Source organism: Rhipicephalus sanguineus, chromosome 9 (genome assembly GCF_013339695.2).
Source record: "Rhipicephalus sanguineus isolate Rsan-2018 chromosome 9, BIME_Rsan_1.4, whole genome shotgun sequence".
In the NCBI taxonomy this organism is placed as follows: Eukaryota; Metazoa; Arthropoda; class Arachnida; order Ixodida; family Ixodidae; genus Rhipicephalus; species Rhipicephalus sanguineus.
This window is the reverse complement of record NC_051184.2, coordinates 90,134,918-90,151,036: the sequence shown is the minus strand read 5'-3', so window position 1 is coordinate 90,151,036 and position 16,119 is coordinate 90,134,918. Positions and strand designations below refer to the sequence as shown.

At 45.6% G+C, this 16,119-nt stretch overlaps 1 protein-coding gene across 1 annotated transcript in view; it reads right to left on the bottom strand.

Annotated features, from left to right (window-relative positions):
- LOC119406001 (mesoderm induction early response protein 1-like) overlaps positions 1–16,119 on the bottom strand; it is a 59,785-nt gene that overhangs the window by 38,174 nt on the left and 5,492 nt on the right. The window contains 3 exon segments of the mRNA XM_037672831.1: positions 3,301–3,622; positions 3,624–3,704; positions 5,861–5,991. Coding sequence (XP_037528759.1) covers positions 3,301–3,622; positions 3,624–3,704; positions 5,861–5,991 — 534 coding nt within the window.

Below are 16,119 nucleotides of genomic sequence, written 5' to 3'. Positions count from 1 at the left end.
TCTCTGATATGGCAACCTTCTCTTTCATCAAGGCAACCTGTCATTTCACGTTGTCACATGTCATTCTTGCGTGGATGTAAAGGCGTGATCGCCGTCGTTGCCTGTAGCAACTCAAGTACTGCGCTGCTAAGCACATGGACGAAGGTCTGAATCCCGGCATGGAAGAAGGAAGAGTTAGGAGGGTGCATTGTGCAATGCGATAGAAAGAAAGAAAAATACAGTCGAGTCCACTTATAACAATACCGGTTTTAACAATATATCGGATATAACAATGAAAAGCCGCGGCACCGTCAGCTTTTCATTGTATTCAATGGCAAAATAAACCGCTTATAACAATGCTGTCATGATGCAATATCGGTTATAACAATTAAATGTGGGCACTGGGACCAACCCTGAACGAAAGAAAAATGCAAAAACGCCGCGACAATGCCACCCCAACCACGTCTAATACGCAAAGGGGCATGAGAGCATACGTGCGGCGGCCAGGCGATAGCGCACGTGGCCTCGCACGCGGCGAGTGCGCGCCGAAGAGGCCGACAGAAGAGGCTCGCACAGCTCGCATGCCACCGTGCCGCTACCACCGCTGCTTTCGCCTGCCGCGGCGACGCGGAGGAGGGGGGAGGAGGATCGGATGGGCGCCTCTACCCCTCTACCTCTACGGTGTCTACGGGCTGTGGGGCAGTCCATTCTGAGGGTGCGCCGCCTGTAGAAAAAGCACCGGGGCGCCGCCGCAGCAGCAGCGGTGCTGTGTGCACTGTGCCGACCTCCCCTATTCTTCGCTAATTTGGCCACGTCTCCAGCTCCGCCGTTTGCACGTGTTCCGAGTCTGGTGCTTACCAGCATCGTTTTCCTTGCCTGTTGTCACTGTTCCTGTTCTGTGGTCACTGTCGCCTCGATCCTGCTGTCCCCGCACGCGCGGACATCGTTGCGCGCACAACGATGGCAGACCGTCCTCCAGAAAGCGACACCCCAGTGAAGAGGAAGCGAACGGCAATACCGTTGGAAGTTAAGCGCAGCATTGTGAGAGAGCACAACGCCGGCGAGAAAGTGAGCAACTTGGTGCGCAAGTACGGCCTGCCGCAGCCGACAGTATCCTGCATCATTCGCAATGCACTCAAGCAAGCCGAAAGTGACAGCCATGCCAGTGCTAGCGGTGCTAGCCACGCTATGGATGACGGCCGGAAAAGGGTTAGGCACGGGGCGTACAAAGACGTGGAAGATGCACTGTACCAGTGGTTCCTTAGCGCTCGCGCTATGAATTTGCCAGTCAGTGGTCCCATTTTGGCGGAGAAGGCGAAGAGGTTCGCGTACCTCCTTCGCAACACTGATTTCCAGCCTGGGGGTGGCTGGCTTCAACGTTTTAAGGATAGGCATGGCATTGTGTACAAGGCAGTCGTCGGAGAGGCAGGCTCGCTGGATGTAAATGCTAGGCGGAAGTGGTTGGAGGAAGCAGTGCCCTGCATCCGCGAAGCCTACGCGGACCGAGACTTGTACAATGGTGACGAAACTGGGCTCTTTTTTCAGATGCTACCCTCAAAGACGCACGCGCTGAAAGGCGATGCCTGTAAGGGCGGCAAACAGAGCAAAGTGCGAGTGACAGTTTTTTTTTGTGCTAACATGGACGGCAGCGACAAGTGTCCCGCCTTTGTGATAGGCAAGTCGAGGAATCCTCGCTGTTTTCGTGGTGCCGCGAGGATACCTGTTCGCTACCGCCACAACAAGAAAGCGTGGATGACCCGCGAACTTTTCCTAAGTGGCTGGTCGAGTTCGACGAGAGGATGCAGCGCGAAGGCAGGAAAGTGGCGCTGGTGCTCGACAACTGCACCGCCCATCATACCGCCCAGAAGCTGTCGAACGTGGATTTCCTCCCTCCCAACACCACTGCGGGCTTGCAACCCATGGACGCAGGAGTGATTGCTTGCTTCAAGGCGCTGTATCGGCGTCGTGTTTTGAGCAGGCTGGCGCTGAACCTGGACATCTCCATACGTGAACGCTGACCTGCGCCGGACTTCAAGGTTTCGCTCCTGATGGCCGTGCAGTTCATTTTTGCGGCATGGGCAGAAGTCGGCTCCTCCACCATAGCGAATTGCTTCTGTAAGGCGGGCTTTGCTGGGGATTCCAGTGAGGCGGAAGTGGAAGGCCGCGACGCTCCTGCCGACGCAGAAATGACCGAACTTTGGTCGTCGGTGAACGGTGGTGATGGAGACGCGTCGGGACTTGAGGAGTTTTTGCACGCCGACGACGCAGTAGCAACAAATGAGGACCTCACCGACGAGGCGATCGTCGCTGCGGTCACCGGCGCGGAAGACGGCAGCAGTGACGACGAGGAGGAACCGGAACCCGTGCAGGTTGTGTCGCATCAGGAAGCGTTGCAAATGATCGACTCCCTGCGCGATTTTGTGTTTGCTAAAAACCTTCCGCTCGGCCACGCGCAGCAGTTGGACGCTTTGCAAAAAGATGTCACTAAGATGGCCAGTAAGCAGTCGAAGCTGACTGCTTACGGTTTTCTACCTGCTAAAAAGTGAGAAGTGTAAGCAACTTCCCCCTCATTAAGTGCTCTTGTTTATCATGTTCCCCTCATTAAATGCTCTTGTTTGTCACGTTTTCTTTGTTATTTTCGGGATAACCCGCTTATAACAATAATCGGTTATAACAATGATATTTTCATGGCACCTCAATATTGTTATAAGTGGACTCGACTGTAGTACGTCAGGCAAGCACATGCCCACGCATCATTTGCCCCCATTTTTCTGATAGGGAAAGGACTCCTCTCCTTTTTTTTTGGTTTAGATTGATAAATTGAACTCTGCGAACTCTAATGTCATTAATTTCCCCATCATAGGTTTATTAGTAGAGGAGAAAATCAAGGTTAAAGTCTGATTTTTAATTTTTGCGCAGAAATTGCTGCACATGACATCACGGATTTCGAAGTGTACTTTTCAGAATTCAGCGACACTGGCTCAATAAAGTTTCCTGAAACTTGGTATGCTAAGTCTACGGCCTCCTCGGAGGACAGCGTACTTCAATTTTACCGATTGGAAACTATGCAGGACCTAGTAGATGCTGTAGAAATCTATGACATCGCGATCTTTTGGTGCAAAAATTTCAAGCTGGCGTCGCCTCTGCATTATCTTTTTGTGCGTTTTCTTGCTTAGCAAGCACCTTCTTGCAGCAAGCGTGCTGACTTTGCAATTGTGAAAGAGTAACTTACTGATATGAGAAAATTTGCTTTTCTCTTTAGTGTCCCTTTAATCAAGCTCGGAATGCACGCTACGTCAGATCAGGTATTCCAGTACTCACATCGCAGCAGATGAGCCGTGGATGTAGTCCGGTGCTCACGCCTCGATGGCGGGTGGGGAGGTGTGGGCGTCGCTCGGGTGACGGGGGACGGAGTCTTCGTGGTCGTTGCCACTTTGGACTCGACAGACGGCGGCGGTGCCAGGGTGGGCGGTGCGGCACAGGAGGGTGCCTCCTTTGGTGCCAGCATCGGCACGGGCTCTTTCTTTGGCGGCTCTGTCGCCGGCTTGTCCGCTGCCACCTTGGGGGCAGAAGCCTCCACTGGGACTTCCGCAGCAACGTCGTCGTCATCCTCTTCCTCCTCGTCGGACTCGTCGTCCTCCTCAGGACTCGGGCTCACCACCGACCCGCTCTCCATCCTTGTACCCAAACATGGCAAGAAGGTCTTCTAGCGGCATGTCGCTTTCCTGTAGCAGAAGATAGAAGAAGTTGTGAGTCACAGCGCACAACGGACAATTCTGTCAAAAGCCAGCATCCCACCAAATGCACACCAGTCATTCTCCACCATTTTCAAGGGCCACTCAACCACCCCATAAGATGGACACATACAGCAGCACGGTTTGGGTTAGCTGACATTTGGGTGAATTAGTTGATATGGTATGGAACAGTTCTGCATTTAGCTATGCAATGCAGCTTCTGTAATTGTCCACCAGTGTTCTACAAGACCAAAATTCCATTAAGACACAAGGATGAATTGGCACGTGAGATAACAGAAGTGTGCTTCATAAATAATGCTGGTGAAGCCTGGGACAGTGTGTCTTCAGTGGTCTTGTTGAGAAATGAAGTTAGTTTCCTAGACGCAGGAGAGTCCAACACAAGTGTGATGTCATTGCTACTCACAACATTTTGACACTAGCACTGAGACACTTTTTTCCCTTCTTGGTGTGGTTCACACAAAGTGATGAATGTTCTCTTTTGGTGACTGCGTTGTTGGTTTGTGTCGGCCTTTTAATTCTGCTTCAGTAAACTTTCACTTGCATGTAAGCACTTGTGTCACACATTCTACTTGTGTGCCTGTTGACTGCAGTAAAGGCTGTGCAATGCAGAGGCAGATGTGACCAGTTGAAAATGCCATAAGCGGCCAGTGCGTCGGCTCAAAACGTATGCTCCAGCTAACAGCTGTTTTGCGAGAGTTGCGCAAACTGCAATGCACTAGGGTCGGTGCTTGCTACTGCTCTGCCTAAACGGAAAAAATTGAAAACACTGTCCAACGCACTTGATGCTTATTTTTTTTACCCTTTTTTTTTCTTCCCGTATTACACAAGCACCAAGGCACAAGTTCAGGAAAAAATGCAGACTTGAAGAGATGAAAAATCCTTGAACGGGGGATGCCGCAAGAGCCATAGTTCCAACAAGTGCTCTTGTCTAATACCCATGTCACACGGGCATATGGAAGTCCTTCCAACCGATAGTCTATTGATTCAATGGTCAAGCACAATGTGCAATATGGGGGGGGGGGGGTTAAAGCCTGAGTCAAAGAGCACCCCACAACTCTATCAAAACTTCAATGGCCACTGAGCGATGGAAATAGAGATAGCACGAACGTGCCTTTTCGTTTACAGTGTGCTCGTACGCACAATTAAAAAAAGAAAAAATTAACCAGCATGCTTTAAAAGCAGTATACGTAAGCGTTATAAATTAAATGATAACATATTTCTGCCGCTTCAAATGTGTGAACTACACATACTCTCGACAAAAGCCACGTGCTTGTCTTCATTGCGCAGTCATGCCATGTCTCACTCGCCAGTTTTGCTGCTTAAATTTATTTAAATGTTTAAACAAAAATAACAGACATAGTAGTGTTTTTAAAAGGATTTGTCTTATTTAACTTTCAGTGACATGAATACGAAAATAAAGATCCGCAGCGCACACAATTCTTGCGAGAAACGCCTGAACCACTCAACGGCCGTTCAAAACTGCCATGTAGCAGCGCGACAACTCCATCGAGTCAATAGAGTGGTGGCATTTCGATGGCCATCAACTGGATGGCTTTTCAAAACTGCCCGTGTGACACAGGTGTAAGCAGACAATGCTACATGCGCTAAGGTAGGCAGTTGCTGCCTTGAAAAAGATAAGATCACTTGTTGAAATGTTGGCTCCATCGACACTTCCTGTTCAAGGATTTTTTATCTCTTCAAGCACCTAGGTGACACATGCTTCCGCCAGTCCTTACTTACGCAGCTGGCTTTTACAAAAGAAATTACGCACTAAACAAGCACAACCTCACTACAAGTTCAGTCACTGCAAAGTGCTAGTGCGAATGACACTGACAATGACAGCCATTTCAAACAGCCTGCTCCTTGTTTCGAGTAGTATAATAGATGTACATTTTTTTTTTTTTCATTTCAGTACGTGAAAGCTTGTAAAAGGAGACCAGACATAGCACTGGTTGATAAAATAAACACGCACACTGGCCCCTTATCCTCAGTTGTTGCAGCCTGGAAGGCAAATTCTGAGGCAAGGGGCAGTAATTCAATTTAGTATACAGGGCTATCTGATATCCTAGTTGACATTAAGAGAAAAAAAAATTGAGGAGTCATTTCAATCTGTGAAGGCGACTCACTTTTTGCAGCGTGTTCAGTTCGTCGTCGCTGGCGTCACTCTCCAAAGCTTCCTCCTCGTCTAAAGTTTTCTCGTCGTCATAATCATCAACGAGCATCTCAGCGGAGGGGTCAAAGTCTTGATCACTATCTCCTGCAAGATAAACACGACATGCACACTTATGCAAATGCAATTAATCTAAGAAAACACGGACAGCTGCTAACGTGAGTACAGAGAGGAAGATATAACGTGCACTACTGCTACCTTGTCGAGGCATGTTAGCACATCGTAGATTACAAATCAATACGGGGAGAGCAGATAGATGCAGACACAAAAGCTTGCAGTTTGGCAAGAGAACCACCACTATCTTCACAAACGCATTAAGGAAACACCACAACACCAACCAAAGTGTTGCTGTTAAAGGGATTAAGAGGTGTTGCAGCTTCTGCACAGAAGCCTTACTCGTTAAACTATTGCCGCAATCGCGAGCCTACTTTCAATGGCCGCTGACATTCTAAAGGCCACTCAAATCTGCAAGCTCACACAATCGAGCCAATTAGGTATGCACTGGTGAAAACCATCAATTTTGATGCCTGCTCAGGTTAGAGTTAGTTGTTTATCAACAGAGATGGACCTTCTTTTTTCTCTTAAAGGGACACTAAAGGCAAATATTAAGTCGACGTTGATTGTTGAAATAGCGGTCCAGAAACCTCGTAGTGCTGCTTTTGTGCCAAGGAAGTGCTTATTTTGAAATAAAAACACGTTTTTAGCGGTCCGCATCGCGTTAGCGCGCTTCAAATCTCCCGCCTGAAAATACGACTCTCATACGTCACTGCTGCCGCGCCCAACGTTGCCCGCTTTTACTGCGCGGCCGCCGACACTAGTAGCAGCCGAGCGGAAGTAGCGGGACCCACAGTAGCAACAACGGCGCTGCGGCAAAGACTTGCTCGGATGGGCACATTCAAAGCCGTCACCAAGTTGCGGTTGGTCTCGTAATCCTCAGTACGAAAGTGCAGCGAGCACACACGCAGAGGTTTTGACTGTTTAGCACACTGGCGCAATGGCATGACACTAAGCCACTTCGAGCGTAAGGGTTCATTCCGCGGCACCCAGTGAAAAGACACACCGGTTTCCTTGCTGCAGCACTGGCGTTGTGCACCATTCGGGCATCCGGCAATATCACACGCATGCGGCATTTTGTCGAACTTTCTGTCAGAGCGACTTTCACGAGCGCGCAAAACACGCACGGCAGTACGCGATCCCGAAACTACCACTGAGACGGGCGAGGCACAGTTCGGCGAAAACGGAACCTTTGAATATGTTTGAACCACGCGCGCCGTTCCCCATGGCAACGCCACGGAGGTTTTGTTTTCCATGAATCAAGCGGAAACGAACAAACAGCATTTTATTACGTCTTTGGTTGCTCGGAATGTTCTTTTTTTACTGCTGCTAGTTTGATTACTAGTGATTTATTGTAGGCCGACTTCCCTACGTCATCGGGATCACTTCGAAAATGTCCCACTCGTGGCGCTCATCATGTGATACATTTAGCTTAATTTCTCGGTAAGTAGGGCACTGCTGTTGATAATATTGCCGTTTTAGAAGTTGTCATACATTGGGCTTTCACTCTGACATAAATTGTTATTTGCCTTTAGTGTCCCTTTAAAGAGCCTCAAAAAGAACTAAAGCGGTTTCTCAAAGGTTTCGCAAAAGTACGATGGCATTTAAGACTAGGCCAAGGAAGCTAGCAAAATAAAGTAATCCGTGACCAGAACATTTTCATCAACAACATTGTGGAAAAAAGAAAAAGAAACCTTTAAATCTGCAAGTGCACACCAATATACTAAAGCCAGATCTTCAGCGACCTGGAAACTGTGTGCACGGTTGCATGAGCACACTGAAAAGTTGTTCAACACACCCTGATGGGCATGGGATCATTACGTCACATGAAGGCAGTGCCACTTTAATGCAGGCCTATATGTACATTTTATGGAGTAATAATTTTTAATATAAAGAAATGAACAATATTTCAATGCTAACAAAAAATTGTCAACCGCGTACAGCAATGAACGATCATGTGGCCAGGTTTATCGGATCGTTCATGTTTTTGCCGCCAGAGGCGCCACAGGTCATTTTTCGCGACTTTCAATTAAGAAATAAAAATATAAATCCATGTCTCACGAAAAAAAGACGGGGTTGGTTTGAGTCAATGCGACAGACAATCTTTCCATCAGTGGAGTCATCTCGTTTCATGTTCTGGGCAGTTGTCGGTCCCTTTAAACTAATTAAGTGTTTGGTATGTAATAAAGTTTTTACCTTCAGTGTCCCATTTTGCAAATAAGCAAATTATAAACATCACAATTCAAACCTCTGATTAAGAGAGAACACGAAATGGGTGACAATGTGGCTCAGTGAGCAACTATGTCATAAATAAGCTGGCCTCTCTTTATCTCAATTAATAATAAGCACAGCCTACTCCGATGTCCAATCAGAGGTCTATGCTCCTCAAGTGAACACAGGAATTAGTGTAATTGCTGACACAACACCAGTGTTCAACAGTGTGAAGGCTTTATTTTTATCTACACATAATGCCAACAGAGCAGACAAGAAGTGGTGCCAATAAGATGTATAGGGCGTAGGAAACACCTATGAAAAAGTGACGTTGCACCAGAAATAGAAAAAGTGAGCAAGCGATTGTTCACTGCCACAATGTTATAACTGATAACGCCTTCATACGCAGCAAACACCACTTCAAAAGCTGAAAATTTCATAACTTTGTGAAGGATGATTTCTTGCTGAATCCGCGATGTGCTTTAATTTTGAAATGCCGAGTAGAGAGAAAATTATTAGACAGTGTATGATTCAAAATGTCATACAGCAGTTTCACAAAAGGCACTAAACGGAGCAAGTACATAAATCAGTTTGCTAATAGAATGCATACAGAATTTGTATTTAATGTTATGGCCAAGTTAGGGCAGTGGTGATCAGTACAATTTACTTTTGAAATATTCAAGCCACATGCAAAGCTATATGATGCAAGCTGCAACCCTTCAAATGCCAGGCATTTCTGGCTTTCAAGGGCAGTTTTTTCCAGAGTGCAATAAACCCCATTTCAGCATACAAGCAACGTATTACCAGCCATAATTTCAAATGCTAGTCATTGCTGGTATGTTGCTGAACTTTTCACAGAGCATCTTAAAGCCGAAAACTCAAAGAAAAATTAGAGTTATGCTAACTAAACACACGATTTAGAATTTCGGGCAGGCAAATCGATGAAGTTACGCTTATCAAGCTTCTTTCCCTAAGTACTGGCATTTTACTAATGAGCATTTTATTAATGGGGCTGTACATCTACACACAACGCACAAGCCGGAGCAAAGTTGGAACAGCAAAGACTGTCAAGCGATATACTAATTTGAAATCACCTCTACTTTTTCATGTACATCTGGTTCATCAATATTCTATGTCCCCATGCTTTAAATATTTTTATTAAAGGGACCGTCTACCGCTCGGAAAACCTTCTTTTGATTTTGGTGGAAATGAGAAGATTCTTCGTCACATCGGCTGCAACGAGCACGCTTTTATCCAATAAAAAGGAAATTATATTTTTAATTTGGCTCTGGAAGTCATGGAAGCATGACCGCTAGCGTCACTCGACGGCGATGTGGTTCAAGCTATTGGTAGGAATAAAAAATCCCACAGGTAGGCTTATTTTGCTTGATAACATATATGTATAGCTTAAAATTGCATTTTATGCAGTTTTGGTAGCTTTCCTTGGCGTCAGAGAGTAATTTTAGCTTCTCTTTTTTCTCGCATCTTGGAAGAGGCACTCGGTGGTGCTGCCAGCGCCGCGTTCGCCTGCCTGCCTACAGCGGAGAAACGTGCGCCATGCGAGCACCGCGTGCAGCGCCACTCAGAAGAAAAAAAAACGCCTTGGGTGAATAGAAGCGCGACTGACTTCACGGATTTTTGACCATTAGTTCTCTTTCGCAAAAGTGTGTCCCAGTATTCACCGACGCTAAAGTCACTTCGCGACACGGTCAACCCCACCGGTTCTACACTGAAAAAGATTTTGCCTTCAGGTTCTGCTTCACCAAGGCGTCCATGTTGGCTGTAATGTCGCATATGCAACGCAGAACATCTAAACACAACTGAAAAACAGCAAGGACCTTCCCTACTGTGAGGCACGTCTGATGTTCGTTTCAGTCGCACGTTTGGCATGAGTGGAACCACTACAGTTTGTTTCACAACAATGCCGGCATACCAGTGTTGCTGGAACACACCAAGTTTCCGCTCGATTGCGGTGGTTTTTCAGGCTAACTAAACAAAGCTTGAAAGAACGCAGCAACAATACTTTATGCGGCAGTTTACGAGCTCTAAACTACCATTATGATAATCGTTTTATTATAAAGCAAAACCTAATTCAGCCTGCAAAAATTGAATGAGGTTATAGTTTTCGACTTTCACTGGCACAACCATTGTCATCGCGTGCAGTAACCAGTGTTGCGGGCGTCTTCACACCCATAGAAGATGACAGAACATAGATTGAAAAATTCTGTTTTAAAAATTTCTACTCGCTTTCCAGAAAAACCACTGCAGTGTTGGACACTTCATATGATATGTTTTCTATTGCGACACACAACAGAAAAACAATAAAGCACGGTAGACAGTCCCTTTAAGGTGGACTCTCTCGGTGATCTCCTAGCCTCGTAGGTAGCTTAGGTGGTAGACTGACTATTCCATAAAAACAGATCCTGGTTAAGATCCCCGGACAAGGATAAGGTTTTCCTCAACTGCAAAGAATTTGGTCTGGGAAGCACGGACGAGTTTCCTTCACAACTTTTCTCTACTGTTGGAAGGTTTATTGTTATCTTTGAGTTAGTGCACAAACATGGCCTCATTAAAGTCTGCAAGAAGCTAAGAATGCCAGGTCAAGTTATACAGTAGGCTCGCAGTGATTAGAACTGACATGTTGCACTCTCAATTCGCTAACTTTCAATCGTACAAATTTCAAACTTTTGGTTGGCCTGCTATGTTTACAATGTATTTAAAAGCTGCTTAATTCAAACTGCAACGTTACATTAATTCCATTAATTCGTACTCTTTGCTTGTCTGTACCAGAGATATTAGCTGCCTTTGTTCTTTTTCAGCTGAACATTTGAGCTCATATATTTTTTAAAACAGTCAAAAATAAAGCCAATCGCATCCTGCACTAGTCAAAGTGTTGAAAATCACAAGCACAAAAAAGAAAAAGAAAACACTAAGATGGCAGCAATGCACGTGACAATCAGCCATCCCTGCATTTCCCGATAAATTGCATCCTACTTGCACTTGCATCTGATTATTAAAGAAGTATTCTGGGGACCCCTCGCATTTGAACAATCGAGAGTCTGCGGTACTTGCCCCCGTGCCAAGCGTTGCACTTGTTTGCCTAACTAAAATTGATGCATATTTTTGGTATCATGTCATCACGGTACTCTGTAAGTACTCTATGTCTTTTGTTACAATACCAATGCTTGGAAGCGTTGGTACGTAGTTATTTGAGAATGTTATGGCAAAAAGATGAAGACGCAAGACACGAGAAATTAATGCCACGAGCGTAAACCATTACTAAGTGCGATTTTAGGGCAATAATAGAGATGCACTTAAAAAAGAACATACACGCACATTCAGAGCACCAACTACTAAATGATTTACTGAAGTAGAAGATGGGGCATGGTGTGATCCTTGCACATGCGCAACGCTATAGTGGGATACAACTTTAGAAGTCCGCAGCATTTCCTCCTCAAAGGCGTATGAACAAAGGCCCTACACCAATGGGCACCCACTCCGGACTGACGTCATGAGCCGAACTGCCGGTGACACCGCCTTCTGAGAACGTTGCTAAATGCATGAGCGGCTCCGACTAATTCTTTAGTTGCGGAAGCGATCGGCTGCAGCGCTTCGGCTGTCTGGGCTAGCCTCTCCGGACTTCTCAAGTTGTGTTCGACAAAGGCGATTTGTGCGCTGTGATGGTGAGGTATTTTTCTGAAATTCTTCTAGGCTGCAGAAAGTTGTATGCAGGCTTAAAGGGGCCCTCCAACGCTATTTAACCCCCCATTTTTTACTGCGGGTTGCTTAGACTGATGGCTGGGGATAATTTTAGCATAGGTCTAAGCACCGGTATCAAATGGTTTAGTATTTTAATCATGCAATAGAGTCGCTACATCGCTGCTGACCGCATCAGCGCGTAGTGGCGCTCGCCAGAACTATTGCAGGCGGAAGTGACGACGATGCGCGCCAGCCTATGATTGGATAAATGTAACGTTAGAAGGGATCGTGGCACGGCATCAAAGCTGAGATTACTATTGGGCTTAGTTTTTCTTTTCTGTGCTTTTTCAATGAACTCCAAATAGACGCCGTCGCAACAAAAAGGATCACTGCAACCACAAAGCACGACAGAGGCGCTGGCTGCCATTTCGCCTCTGGTTTTTTTTTTTTGCCTGCACCAGTTGGATGTCCATACGAAACTCATATGAAACTCCAGCTCATTTCATTGGGGCTCTCTGAAACGTCACAGGCCGAGTGAAATGTGGTCATGTGACCCCGCAAAAATAGAGTTGAGGGTAGGCATTTTCTTATTTTGAATTTTCTAGATCGAATAACTTCGGACTGCGTGGCGCTATCGTTGCCGTTCTTGCTGCACTAACCTGTCCGTACTTCAGTCTACGCAGCCCACAAGTAAAAAATGGGACGTTGAAGAGTGTTGGAGGGCCCCTTTTCCAACATTTTCCAGCATTCCAACAACTACAAACAAATTAGATGGCGCTCAGCTTGGCACACAGTGCGATTCCTGCATATGTGATTGATACTTTACGCGCTGCTATGATGGGCAGGTGCATTAATAAAACAGCTTTTACAGGCATGCTTTATCAAAAAATAATAATAATAATAATAATTGTTGGCTGTTACGTCCCTGAACCTCAATATGAATATGAGAGACACTGCAGTGGAAGGTTCTGGAAATTTCAACCACCTGGGTTCTTTAACGTTTGCCTAAATCTAAGCACACGAGTTTCTACCATTTTACCGCCATCAAAATGCGGTTGCTGCGGCTGGGATTCGATCTCACAACCTTTGGGTCTTAAGAAAGGTACCACATGTATCAGTGATACTTCAATTATGTTATATTCTACTGAGATGCACTTGTTTGACGCAAGGTTGTAACTGCATTGTCATGCCATACGTCTTCTGATGCACCCTATCTGCAGCTTCAGATCAGTTTGTAGTTGACACTCTGTGTGCGACTACATTTTTCCTCACGTTTGTCGAATAGCGCCCTAAAATGTTCAGTCAACCACACAAGCTTGTCCAAAAAGTTTTGTTAACTGCCCTACACGTGCTCACTATAGTGTAATTGTCACATTACCTTGGAAATTGATCAAATTTTTGTTGTCTGTTCTAATAGGCCTTTGTAACTACATTCCTTGATACTTCTAGACTAATGACGATACTTTGAAACCACTGCCTCATCACAGTCATTAAGGCTTAGTCAAGCTGTATAAGCCAGATTTTTGCTTTTGCATCCATTTCAAATCTGCACGTCATAATAAATATTATATTGATTGATTGATTGATTGATTGATTGATTGATTGATTGATTGATTGATTGATTGATTGATTACACTAACATGCAGCTCGAAGGGTATTTGAATAGATGTGGCAGCGAATCAAGTTTTCCCCTATCAATGACAACACAATGAAAATGAACGTCTTCTGAAAGTGGCGTTTGCTCCAAACCACAAAAGTATGAGAAAGTAGTTGTAGTGAGGTTTTGAGTGCAAAACATTAACGAGTTCTTGGGCACCTGCGAAACGCCAACACATTTATCGCAACGACAAACAGAATTCCACACAGGAACTTCAGCAAAAGCACAACCGTGATTTTGCCCATGCTGTTAAAGGACATGAAATTTGGCCTACAAGTTTTTAATCACATCAAATTTAACACCATGAAGATTCAAATGCCATCTACATCAAGAAAAATTAAGGCAACTTATTCACACTTCCGGCCATAGAGAGAACTTTTGTTTTAAAACATTTATTGTAATATGAGCAATATTAAGTATTTGTATTATTCTACCAGTAACTCCTTTTCTGATCTATTCTCCGCTGAAACATTGCTCCAGCATGTCAAAAATGCCACTATAGTATTTCACTTATAATTTTTTATTTCCACCGTTTTCGCCGAACTGCGCCTCGCCCGTCTCAGTGGTAGTTTCGGGATCGCGTACTGCCGTGCGTGTTTTGCGCGCTCGTGAAAGTCGCTCTGACAGAAAGTTCTACAAAATGCCGCATGCGTGATATTGCCGGATGCCCGAATGGTGCACAACGCCAGTGCTGCAGCAAGGAAACCGGTGTGGCTTTTCACTGGGTGCCGCGGAATGAACCCTTACGCTCGAAGTGGCTTAGTGTCATGCCATTGCGCCAGTGTGCTAAACAGTCAAAACCTCTGCGTGTGTGCTCGCTGCACTTTCGTACTGAGGATTACGAGACCAACCGCAACTTGGTGAAGGCTTTGAATGTTCCCATCCGAGCAAGTCTTTGCCGCAGCGCCGTTGTTGACTGTGGGTCCCGCTACTTCCGCTCGGCTGCTACTAGTGTCGGCGGCCGCGCAGTAAAAGCGGGCAACGTTGGGCACGGCAGCAGTGACGTATGAAAGTCGTATTTTCAGGCGGGTTTAAGGAGTGGAGTGGAGGGCAATGTAGTGACATGTAAATGCGAGATATTTACACAAAAGAAAAACTGATAGCGCCGCGTATCTGATACATGGAGCTACAAGTATGAGAATATAAAAATCAGCAGATCCCACGCAGTGTGGGAATCAATGTAATGCGAAGCAGCCAGCAAAGAGCTGCATACATCGTCTTGTTTGTCATTGAGGCTAATGAAGTCATTCATGTCGTGACATCTAGTTCGCCATATGTCGCGAGATTGCCATACATGCATGCATGTACAATCTGGTATATGCCATGCTAATGAAATATATATTCTGCTACATATATCGGATACGTCACCTGCTATTTATGTTCGGCCCTCCTGTCATGCCATACCGATTTAGGCATACATCCAGTTAACAAAATGGCCGCGAGTGCACCATGAGCGTGGCGTCTAAATCATACCTACATGACATGCATGTCATGATTTTCGTGTTACCACGTGTTATTTATGTTCGCCACACAGACATCGCGCAATACCAATATTGGTCTGTATCAAGCTAGCGAAACGGCCGCCAGCGCACCATGAGCGTGGCACGTAAGTCATGCTGTACATGACATACGTGTTATGATTTTCTGTTACACCTGTTATTTGTGTTCGTCACACAGTCACGTCGCTCGATACCAATTTTTGTGTATATCAAGCTAACGAAACGGCCGCGAGCGTACCATGAGCGTGGAATGTAAATCACGCTGTACATGACATGCGTGTCATGATTTTCATGTTAACTCCTTTTATTTAGGTTTGTGACATAGTCACGTCGCGCAATACCAATTTTGGTGTATATGAAGCTAGCGAAACGGCCGCCAGCGCACCATGAGTGGGGCACGTAAGTCATGCTGTACATGACATGCGTGTCATGGTTTTCATGTTAACTCCGATTATTTATGTTCGTCACACAGTAACGTCGCGCAATACCAAGTTGGGGGTCGATCAACCTAGAGAAACGGCCGCCAGGGCACCATGAGCGTGGCACGTAAGTCATGCTGTGCATGACATGCGTGTCATGATTTTCATGTTACCACCTGTTATTTGTGTTCGCCACACAGTCCCGTCACGAGATACCAATTTTGGTATATATCAATAGCGAAATGGCCGCCAGCGCACCATGAGCGTGGCACGTAAGTCATGCTGTGCGTGACATGCGTGTCATGATTTGCACGTTAGGACCTGTCACTTATGTTCGTCATACACTGTTGTCACGGCTTACCAATTTTGGTATATAGCAAACCAACGAAACGGCCGCAAGAGCACCAGAACAGTGGCATGTAAATCATGTCGTTCATGACACGGATATCATGATTTTCATGTTATGACCTGTCATTTATGTTCGTCATAAAGTCATGTTTCGCCATACCAATCTCGGTGTAAATCCTATTAACGAAACGGCCAGGAGAGCACGAAGTCGTAGGCGGCTAGATAGATAGATAGATAGATAGATAGATAGATAGATAGATAGATAGATAGATAGATAGATAGATAGATAGATACGCTCAAAGTCGCAGAAGTTCGCTAAGAAATGCTT